Source organism: Heptranchias perlo, chromosome 2 (genome assembly GCF_035084215.1).
Source record: "Heptranchias perlo isolate sHepPer1 chromosome 2, sHepPer1.hap1, whole genome shotgun sequence".
NCBI classification, from domain to species: domain Eukaryota; kingdom Metazoa; phylum Chordata; class Chondrichthyes; order Hexanchiformes; family Hexanchidae; genus Heptranchias; species Heptranchias perlo.
In genome coordinates, this window is record NC_090326.1 from 98852997 (window position 1) to 98864710 (window position 11714).

Here is an 11714-nt window from a genome sequence, read left to right on the forward strand (position 1 = left end):
AGCTATTCAGTTAATTGGGCTTTGGTTCCAGACAGACTTTGCATGGCAGAGAACTGATGAAAACTGCCATCACACCATTCTCAGTATGTATCTTGAGAATTTGTTTCTGTCAATCGGAGTTTTTAAATAAACCGATGTGTTGGTGTTTGAGGTTTGAGATTTGGTTTGTAATTACGGCGTTGGTACTTCCTAATTTCTGGATATGACTTAGCATATTTGCCGCATGTCAAATTCAAATACCTACCTTGCCTGAAGAGTTGAAAATGCAACATGTTGCATTATTTCTGCCTTGCATTGCTTATTTCATAATGGGATGCGTTGGGTAGTGTCTGGCTATAATTTTCAGACCTGGCATCACAGTCCATTCTTATAACAAAATCTACTTATGTTCTATTTTGCTCTGTATTTTTTAGGTGGTTATGATTGGAAGCAGGATACTTTGGCGACAAACCTGAGACAATCACTTGATTCCACAGCGTACCTATCCTCTACCACTCCTGCCAGGGATTCTGCATTGTATTCCTCTTCAAGCAGGGGCTATGCATCAGATTATAAGCCCAGTATCCAGGATGTAAACTGGGGCACGAATACAAACACAAACAATACCTACTATGGTCGCTAAATTTATAGCAAGGTGCATATGGAGAATAATGGATGGTTGGAAGCTGTGCATTCTGAACGTGGCACATCCGCAGCACACCACAAACCAACAAGGGTCACGTACATCTTAATTCTGTATTTTTTTCTTTGGCCATCCATTACTTTTTATTTAACATCATTGTACTTTTTGTGTTTGTTTACTAAATAGACAACATCTCCTTAAAGGTTATCCATATGACTTGTAATGGGTAGATCAAGAAAGGGTCTTGTTCTACTCTATCTATCCTAAGATCACAATCTAACTGAAACTTCAAAATGCAGTGAAATAATATATCTTTCCCCCCTCCCCCCACAGAATACTTTTTTAATGAAACTGAGATGATCCATTAAAAAGCAATCTGCATTGTCTATTGGAGGCAGTGCTTTAATAGCTTGTCCTTTTTTTTCCCCTTTCATTGAACGCTACAAGTACATAACCTGGTGCTCCTAGAAGAACTAGTTTCAGGAGTGAAGTGTTTTTTTTTAATCTCCTTGTTTTCTCTATTCATCTCTGGTGCATTTCCATGGGCACCAGCAAGTGTTACTCAAACTTGCATGTTGTGTGTAGACAGTTAAACCATGGTGGGCATCACATACAAGCCCCACCCTGTCCTCACCTAGTCCACCAAGTGTACTTTGTAAGCAGGGATCATTGGATGGCAATCAGGAACAGGAGCTCTGGCTGCCTTTCTCTTTCTCCACCCCCCCTGGGCCCCCTTCCCTTTCCTTACCCAAGGTCACAGGCCAAATGTAGTGTTGCCACTGTTGTCTGACCAGAGATCAACCAACTCTGCAGAGACCAAAGACTGTTGCTGGGCCATCCAATTCAGCACCAATTTATTTGCTGAAAGTTTAGGATAGCCAGAGATGCAGTTGGCTTCAGCAGTTTTTGGCACGTGCACAATCTGATTACAAGCTAAAACTGACCACTAATGCAAGAAGAGAGGCATCTATGATTTGGTGGTTGTAGGAATATTATACAATTTTTTACAAGTGAGTTTCAAGGCAGTTACGGCATCACTCAAGTTTAATGCAGATTACACAGTCCAAAATGTGCCAAGTTTGCAATTCACCTAAATCTACAGTATTTCCAAACATCTGAACATTTTTTTGTTACTTTGTTACACAACGTAACGTGGCATGTTAATTTTTTTCCCCCTTTGTCTGAGGGTGGGGAGAATGCTACTCATTTACTTGGGTGCAAGTTGCTGGACCAATTTGGTAAACAGTCATGATGCAAGTTATGATACAACATGACTGAGAGAGAAGTGTTGAAAGGCTACTTTTAGGTGAGTTATAGAGCTATTTGTTGTGATGTACACGATGTATGGAATAAAAAATGGGTGAGAAGCAGTTTTTCTGTTGGGCATAAAAACTTGATAGTGTGCGTGCCCGAGAGTTTCTTTTGTTTGTGTTGCGTTGATTAGCTTGACTTTATACATTAACACCTTTTTTAATTTTAAAAAATTGGGTGTTCTTATGCACCCCAATAGAAAGGTCTTTCAGCTCATACCTGTTTTTATGTGTAAATGTTTGTTAACTAATCGTTGGAGTATTGGATTTTCCTTGCAGCTTTTAAATGGCACACTTTTTCATCAGTTATATCTGCACATTGATTTTGTAGGAAATGTTTAATTTTAGAAAGGAGAATTGGAGAAACATGCATGATCATAGAACATTTCCTCATTTGGACTGTTCGATGAGTACACAAGTATTGTGAATTTTGGCTATTTTAATACATAATAAATAATACCATGTATTTCAAAAGAGTGATATAATCTCAGATTTGCAGCTGTGGTTAATTTCAGAGCTGTAAATCTGTTTCACTTTGAATCATTTGGCATTAACTTGTACGTGTATAAATGTACAATTCAAGGTTTTATCTAAGTGAATTATGTGCTTATGGAATAACCATCTTTTTGTTTTGGGAACTGTAAACTGAATAAGCAAGGTTTCCAACATTGAAATTATATGCCATTATACAAACAAAATGACTTCCCAATCTTGAGAATTGTTGAGTCGAGTAAGTAAAAGTACTTTTTGTTTCCTATTCAAACATGTAACCAAAATATATTTAAAAATAAAGTAAGTGATTCCACTGATGGCTCAGCCAGTTAATCCACTGTATAGAGCAGCAAGGTTACGGGTTCAATCCTCAGTGTTGAGTTAGCTGATCTTAGTTGGGGCACTATAATTGGTTGCAGCACCCATCAATTAGGATGGGGAATATTGGCTTGGATTTCTACTCCCGATCACAATTCAGGGACTCCTGTTGAAAGTGCTTGTGTGTCAATATTGAGTTAGGGTAGGGTTAATCGCAACTAGAGTGTCTTCCTACAGATGATTCCGTTTGCTGATGATCACTGTTAAGCCTTGCTTGCATGATGACTACTTGGTTTGGTGACTGGCACCCATGCAATAGTAAGGAGAGGACAGGAGAAAATTGGCGCAAAGGTTAAAACGTGCAAGAATTTGCATCTCCAACACTTGTGTTGTAACAAATTGCAGACAACTAGAAAAGGAAGAATAGCTGCATTAAGTGCTAGACACAGCTCTAAAATGGAACGAAGTTGGTGGAGAAGGAAGCTGTAGGGAAAGGATTTTTGCTTGTGATTTTCTGTGGTATGGTCTGAGTCTTAGCTGTGAAATGTTATGTGAAATCTATAATCTCTTGGAGTATTTTTTACGTATAAATTATACAGATTTAAATAGCTATTAAATGACAATACTGATGCAGTAAAATGTAAGTGACACCTCATTATCTATTTTCATCGTATGTGCACTCTACATTGGTAGATAACTAACCTAAAATATGAGAACTAATAATTAGAGATTCAAAATTGTGTGGATCTGTGTTTCTGAAATAGGGTTATTCTTCATCAGTACAAGTAGCGTATTATTCCATGTATTGCACATTGTATTTTTGTGTTGCTAAATAGTGGCTGTGTGTGGCGCGGCCTGTACCCGAAGGTCACAAGGTCTAATTGCTGTCGTATCCTGAATTCAACTAGAGGCTATTTGCTCTTGGGAATGTCCTGACTCCTAAAGTAAATTAGGAGTTTTTGTGGGGAAAATTTCTTTGTAGATCGGAAATGATTGACATTCTTTTAAATTATTTTGAGCTGCACACAGAAACTCTCATATGTAATACCTGAAATGCAACAAGTGTGTCTTAAAATATTTGGTAAATAACCATTTCTCATTATCTTTTCACCTGAGCATTTTCGTTTCAGTTACGATCAAAATGTCACGAACATTTTTTTCCGTTATTTTGTGTTTTGGTTACATGGCTGAATAGAGTGGGGAAGTGCCCTGTTTACTGAAGAACAAGGAATGTCATTTCACTTGTGAAAATTGTTTATTACTTTCCTTTGAAAGCATGGTAGATGCTAAGTAACAGTGTGATGCTCAAAATGTAAACTGGCAGGAAAAGATGATCTCTGTTCTGAGTTTTATTTCAAAGTTTCTTGAATAGTTCAGACTTGTTTTATCATTGCTTAAATAAATGTGGCGTTTGCTTCTTAGTTTATTGTAACTGCAAAGGATCCAAAATAAACAGAAAAATCAACACTGTGTATGGAACAATATTTCTTTTTGCTCTTTCTCCAATCACACAGTCTGAGGATGAGTAAAAACCTTGGGCAAAAATTAGCTGTCAAAATAATGGTGAGGCTAATGGCGCTTTCCATTATTATGCGTAAATGCTACAGCAATTTCAGGCGAAGGGCAGATGCGCGGTTAAACGCAGAAATCCAAAAGTTGCTGTCCAAGATGCGCCACTCCGCCATTAGCTTCGGGAAAACGACATCTCGCATCTGCCTCACCATCGAAACGCATTAAATGGCGTGAAGTTGTGTTTGCACAGTAGATATGAACTAAACTCGCCACAGAATGTTAAGTCTTGTCCATTCTGGTCTAAGTACCCTTTTAACTACGTGAAAAGTGTTAATTACTGCCAGTCAACCCCTCTGGCACTGAAAATTAATTATTACAAGCGTGGAGTCTCATTCCTTCAGGTTTTAATTGTTGGAGATTTTAAAAATGTAAAACTTTTAATTTTTTTACATTTTTCTCTCTCTATCCAATCTTTCTTTCCCTGATTTGACATTGAATTCACCCACTCTAATTTACACTTCCTTCTCAGTTCTTGTGCTGTTAATTTCACAATCCTTCAATCTGATTAGTTATGGAGATACACAGTTGCTCGCCCTGTTTGCTCAGATCCCAGATGCCCTGTTTCCCTCGCTGCAATGTTATCAGCTCGCACTTTCAGCAACTTGACAACAAAGAAATTTAAGAACCCTAAACAAGCAAGTGTAACGAACGGCAGACGCCATTAGATGCCCTGCCACAGCAAATTACAGCCTGTTATGTTTTAAATCTCTTATAAGGAGGGAGAAGGGTGTTATAGACACATTCAAATCTTTTTGTCCCCCTCTTTCCCCCAAAACACATCTTGTTTTCACTGAAGATCAGAGTAGGGGAAAGAATAAGCATCACAGTTTCCAGCAAAGAGCTTGGAAAATTGGAAGTCAGAGATTCTAATCACACCGCCCGAGCCTTTTTTTAAATAGGCTCTGCTTTTCCAACTTGCTTGGTACTGTTACACTTGTCCTCCTTAAACCTTCTCCTCTATCTAATCACTCCTACCCACATTCATGGCCACCCCCTCAACTTTGCCGTGGATCATCTAATCCCGTGGTCTCGTCACAGGTAAGGTCAACTACAAACACTTCCTTGTAACCATCACCAGCCACAGCCCCATTTCCTCCTGTGTCCCTGGAGGGAAAACTCCCTCGCCCCCCCCCCCCCCACCTCCCGCCAATTCTTTTACAACGAAACAATCTCAAATGCCTAGCTTTTGGCCCTCCATTCACCACAATACTTCTGCCGTCATCGACCTGCTTAACCACTCCCTCACATTCACCTTTTGATGCCCTTGTCCCAACTGAATTTTTACACTCCCATTCTTGTTGATCTCCTGGTTTGGGCCACATCTGCACTCTCCGAAAATTTCTGGCGCATAACTGGTTTAGCCATCCATCATGAGATCTGGCTGGACCATATCAACCACCATAGGATCTCACTCTCCACTACCAAAACCTCCCACTATTCCAGGATCATCCTGGAGAGCAGATAACTCACTGCTTCTTAACGACCAAATGTCTCCTTAAACCCTTTCTTTTACCCCCTCCACCCTCGTCTCCAACATAGTGAGAGGAGCTCGTGAACTTCTTTATCACTAAGATTGAGACCATCCTTTCAGCTGCTTGTGCTGCTTCCTTCCCTTGCCCACCAAGCCAAACCTCCCCCAATGTTCACCTTCCTAGCTTTGAACCCATGTATTTCTATAGTTCCTCTTATCTCCCTCATGCTTTTTGCAAGCTCATCATGTTCATGATTCCTGCTTCCTGCATCCCCTGCTGGCTGATACTGTAAATGGTTCCCCCTCCTTGAGAGCTGTCCGCCTACTTTTCAAAACTGCCGTCATCATCCATCTCCTCAAAAGAAAACCTACCCTCCACCCCTCCGTACTTGCAAACTACTGGTCCATCTCCAACCATCCTTTCCACTCCCAAGTCCTTGAATGTGTTGCCTCCCAAATCCATGCCCATTTTTTGTGTAACTCCATATTTGAATCTCTCCAATCAGTTTTTTGCCACAGCAGTGAAATGGCCTTACTTACCCGATCGTAGCCAGAGCATCTCCAGCGATGACTTCTCTTTCTGCCCACACACTGTTATCCCCCAGAGTCTCCGAGATCTGTCCTTGGCCCCCTCCTCTTCCTCATCTAGATGCCGTCCTTTAGCGGCATGATCAGCAGACATGCGATATGCTTCTGCATGAACACTAAGAACACCCTGCTCTATCTCTCCACCACTGCTCTCAGCCCCTCCAGTACCTCTGTGTTGTTAAATACTTAGAGTCGTACAACACCAGGTTATAGTCCAACAGCTTTATTTTAAATCACAAGCTTTCGGAGCTTAGCTCCTTCGTCAGGTGAGTGAAGAAGGGTTTCCATAAAAAGACGCATATATAGTCAGAGAACAATGTCTGTGATTACAGATAATCTTTCCAACTGCCTGTTATCACCCCTCGGCAGAGAGATAATTACAGCAATCAAAGGAGTGGATGGTGTTCAGACAGGTTTAGTCTGGGACACCTTACATTCAAGAATACTGAATACACACGGGGTCAGATAACAAAGACAGACAGAGAGAGAGAGAGAGAGGAACCCGAAAGGCAGGGAGAGAATGACCCGTTGATTTTAACTATCATATTAACTGGACAAATCAAATTGGGCAGGGCAGCCTTGAGGAAGAGTTTATTGAGTGTATTAGGGATGGATTTCTTGAGCAGTATGTAACTGATCCTACAAGGGGGAAAGCAATCTTGGACCTGGTCCTGTGTAATGAGCCAGGATTAATTAATAATGTCCTAGTTAAGGATCCCCTTGGAATGAGTGACCATAACATGGTTACATTCCATATCCAATTAGAGGGTGAGAAGGTTGGTTCTCAAACAAGCGTACTGAGCTTGAATAAAGGAGACTATGATGGTATGAGAGCGGAATTGATTAAAGTGGACTGGGGAAATAGATTAAAGGGTAAGACGGTACATGAGCAGTGGTGTTCACTCAAGGAGTTATTTTACAACTTTCAAAAAATATATGTTCCACTGAGGAAAAAAGGGTGTAAAAGAAATGACAGCCATCCGTGGCGAAGTAACGAAATTAAGGACAGTCTTCTACTAAAAACAAGGACACATAAGATAGCCAAACTTAGTGGGAGGATAGAAGATTGGGAAGTCTTCAAAAGACAGCAAAAAGTAACGAAAGGATTGATTAAGAAAGGGAAGATAGATTATGAAAAGAAATTAGCAAAAAATATAAAAACAGATAGCAAGAGTTTCTATAGTTCTATAAAAAGAAAAAGGGTGGCTAAGGCAAACGTAGGTCCCTTAGAGGATGAGACCGGGAAATTAATGGTGGGAAACATGGAATTGGCAAAAATGCTGAACAAATATTTTGTTTGTCTTTACGGGAGAGGACACTAAGAATATCCCAACACTGGACAAACAGGGGGCTCGAGGTGGGGAGGAGCGAAATACGATTAAAATCACTAAGGAATTGGTACTCAGCAAAATAATGGGACTCAAGGCGGATAAATCCCCTGGACCTGATGGCTTACATCCGAGGGTCTTGAGGGAAGTGGCAGAAGGGATTGTGGATGCTTTGGTAATAATTTTCCAAAATTCTCTGGACTCGGCAAAGGTCCCAGCAGATTGGAAAACTGCTAATGTAACACCGTTATTTAAAAAGGGTAGTAGGCAGAAGGCTGGAAATTATAGGCCAGTTAGCCTAACATCTGTGGTGGGTAAAATTTTGTAATCTATTATCAAGGAGACAGTAGCGGAACATTTGGATAAACATAATTTAATAGGACAAAGTCAGCATAGCTTTACGAAGGGGAAGTCATGTCTGACAAATTTGCTTGAGTTCTTTGAGGACATAACGTGCAGGGTGCATAAAGGGGAACCAGTGGACGTAGTGTATTTGGACTTCCAGAAGGCATTCGACAAGGTGCCACATAAAAGATTATTGCTCAAGATAAAGAATCATTGGATTGGGGGTAATATTCTGGCATAGGTGAAGGATTGGTTATCTAACAGGAAGCAGAGAGTTGGGATAAACGGTTCATTCTCGGACTGGCAACCAGTAGCCAGTGGTGTTCCGCAGGGGTCGGTGCTGGGTCCCCAACTCTTTACAATCTATATTAACGATTTGGAGGAGGGGACCGAGTGTAACATATCAAAGTTTGCAGATGATACAAAGATGGGAGGGAAAGTGGAGAGTGAGGAGGACATAAAAAACCTACAGGGGGATATCGACAGGCTGGGTGAGTGGGCGGAGATTTGGCAGATGCAATACAATATTGGAAAATGTGAGGTTATGCACTTTGGCAGGAAAAATCAGAGAGCAAGTTATTATCTTAATGGCGAGAAACTGGAAAGTACTGCAGCACAAATGGATCTGGGGGTCCTAGTGCAAGAAGATCAAAACGTTAGTATGCAGGTGCAGCAGGTGATCAAGAAGGCCAACGGAATGTTGGCTTTTATTGCTTGGGGGATAGAATATAAAAACAGGGAGGTATTGCTGCAGTTATATAAGGTATTGGTGAGACCGCACCTGGAATACTGCATACAGTTTTGGTCTCCATACTTAAGAAAAGACATACTTGCTCTCGAGGCAGTACAAAGAAGGTTCACTCGGTTAAACCCGGGGATGAGGGGGTGGACATATGAGGAGAGGTTGAGTAGATTGGGACTCTACTCATTGGAGTTCAGAAGAATGAGAGGCAATCTTATTGAAACATATAAGATTGTGAAGGGGCTTGATCGGGTAGATGCAGTAAGGATGTTCCCAAGGATGGGTGAAACTAGAACTAGGGGGCATAATCTTCGAATAAGGGGTTGCTCTTTCAAAACTGAGATGAGGAGAAACTTCTTCACTCAGAGGGTAGTAGGTCTGTGGAATTTGCTGCCCCAGGAAGCTGTGGAAGCTACATCATTAAATGGATTTAAAACGGAAATCGACAGTTTCCTAGAAGTAAAGGGAATTAGGAGTTACGGGGAGCGGGCAGGAAATTGGACATGAATTTAGATTTGAGGTTAGGACCAGATCAGCCATGATCTTATTGAATGGCGGAGCAGGCTCGAGGGGCCGATTGGCCTACTCCTGCTCCTATTTCTTATGTTCTTATGTATTAAAAACAGATAACTTTTTTTTCGCTGGTGGGGTTACATGTAGCGTGACATGAACCCAAGATCCCGGTTGAGACCGTCCTCATGGGTGCAGAACATGGCTATCAATTTCTGCTCGACGATTTTGCATTGTCGTGTGTCTCGAAGGCCGCCTTGGAGAACGCTTACCTGAAGATCGGAGGCTGAATGTCCTTGACTGCGATTGTTGTCCGGTGTCCGTTCATCCGTTGTCGCAGTGTCTGCATGGTCTCGCCGATGTACCATGCTCCGGGGCATCCTTTCCTGCAACGTATGAGATAGACAACGTTGGCCGAGTCACAGGAGTATGAACCATGCACCTGGTGGGTGGTGTCCTCTCGTGTGATGGTGGTATCTGTGTCGATGATCTGGCATGTCTTGCAGAGGTTGCCGTGGCAGGGTTGTGTGGTGTCGGGACGCTATTCTCCTGAAAGCTGGGTAATTTGCTGCGAACGGTGGTTTGTTTGAGGTTGGGTGGCTGTTTGAAGGCGAGTAGTGGAGGCGTGGGGATGGCCTTAGCGAGGTGTTCGTCGTCATCGATGACATGTTGAATGCTGCGGAGAACATGGCGTAGTTTCTCCGCTCCGGGGAAGTACTGGACGATGAAGGGTACTCTGTTGGTTGCGTCCCGTGTTAGTCTTCTGAGGAGGTCTATGCGATTTTTCGCTGTGGCCCGTCGGAACTGTCGATCGATGAGTGGAGCGTCATATCCCGTTCTTACTAGGGCATCTTTCAGCCTCTGTAGGTGTCCATCGCGTTCCTCCTCGTCTGAGCAGACCCTGTGTATTCGCAGGGCCTGTCCATAGGGGATGGCCTCTTTGACGTGGTTGGGGTGGAAGCTGGAAAAATGGAACATTGTGAGTTTGTCCATGGGATGCCGTACACCAGTATCCCCCACGATGACGGCATCGCTGCGACAGCCTCAGTACTCAACACCAACAACAGCCAATCTCCAGATGCCATCCTACAACTCATCCGCTTCATCCTGGATCACAATGTCTTCACCTTCGACAACCAGTTCTTTACCCAAACACATGGAACAGCCATGGGGACCAAATTCACACCCCAATACGCCAACATTTTCATGCACAAGTTCGAGCATGACTTCTTTACAGCACAGGACCTCCAACCAACGCTATACACCAGATACATCGACGACATTTTCTTCCTATGGACCCACGGCGAAGAATCACTGAAGAGGCTACACGATAACATCAACAAGTTCCATCCCACCATCAAACTCACCATGGACTACTCCTCAGAATCGGTCTCATTCTTGGACACACGAATCTCCATCAAAGACGGGCACCTCAGCACCTCACTCTACCGCAAGCCCACAGACAATCTCACAATGCTCCACTTTTCCAGCTTCCACCCCAACCACGTCAAAGAGGCCATCCCCTACGGACAGGCCCTGCGAATACACAGGATCTGCTCAGATGAGGAGGAACGCGATGGACACCTACAGACGCTGAAAGACGCCCTCGTAAGAACGGGATATGACGCTCGACTCGTTGATCGACAGTTCCGACGGGCCACAGCGAAAAATCGCATAGACCTCCTCAGAAGACAAACACAGGACACAACGAACAGAGTACCCTTCGTCGTCCAGTACTTCCCCGGAGCGGAGAAACTGCGCCATGTTCTTTGCAGCCTTCAACATGTCATCGATGACGATGAACACCTCGCTAAGGCCATCCCCACGCCTCCACTACTCGCTTTCAAACAGCCACCTAACCTCAAACAGACCATCGTTCGCAGCAGATTACCCAGCTTTCAGGAGAACAGCGTCCACGACACCACACAACCCTGCCACGGCAACCTCTGCAAGACATGCCAGATCATCGACACAGATACCACCATCACACGAGAGGACACCACCCACCAGGTACATGGCTCATACTCCTGTGACTCGGCCAACGTTGTCTACCTCATACGTTGCAGGAAAGGATGCCCCGGAGCATGGTACATCGGCGAGACCATGCAGACACTGCGACAACGGATGAACGGACACCGCTCAACAATCGCCAGACATGAGGGTTCCCTCCCAGTCGGGCAACACTTCAGCAGTCAAGGACATTCAGCCTCCGATCTTCGGGTAAGTGTTCTCCAAGGCGGCCTTCGAGACACACGACAATGCAAAATCGTCGAGCAGAAATTGATAGCCAAGTTCCGTACCCATGAGGACGGCCTCAACTGGGATCTTGGGTTCATGTCACGCTGCATGTAACCCCACCAGCGAAAAAAAAGTTAACTGTTTTTAATACAACGGGTCATTCTCTCTCTCTGTTATC

The 11714-nt window shown here is 43.2% G+C and overlaps 1 protein-coding gene across 5 annotated transcripts in view; it reads left to right on the forward strand.

Annotated features, from left to right (window-relative positions):
• Positions 1 to 4207, forward strand: part of LOC137341584 (uncharacterized) — a 44707-nt gene extending 40500 nt beyond the window's left edge. For 4 of the 5 annotated variants that reach the window (XM_068004808.1, XM_068004818.1, XM_068004825.1 and 1 more), the window contains one exon: positions 414 to 4207. In XM_068004808.1, coding sequence (XP_067860909.1) covers positions 414 to 622 — 209 coding nt within the window. In that variant the 3' untranslated portion in view covers positions 623 to 4207. The remainder of the gene's footprint in view (positions 1 to 413) is intronic. The other variant, XM_068004846.1, reaches the window with a different exon arrangement.
• Positions 4208 to 11714: the final 7507 nt, after the last annotated feature.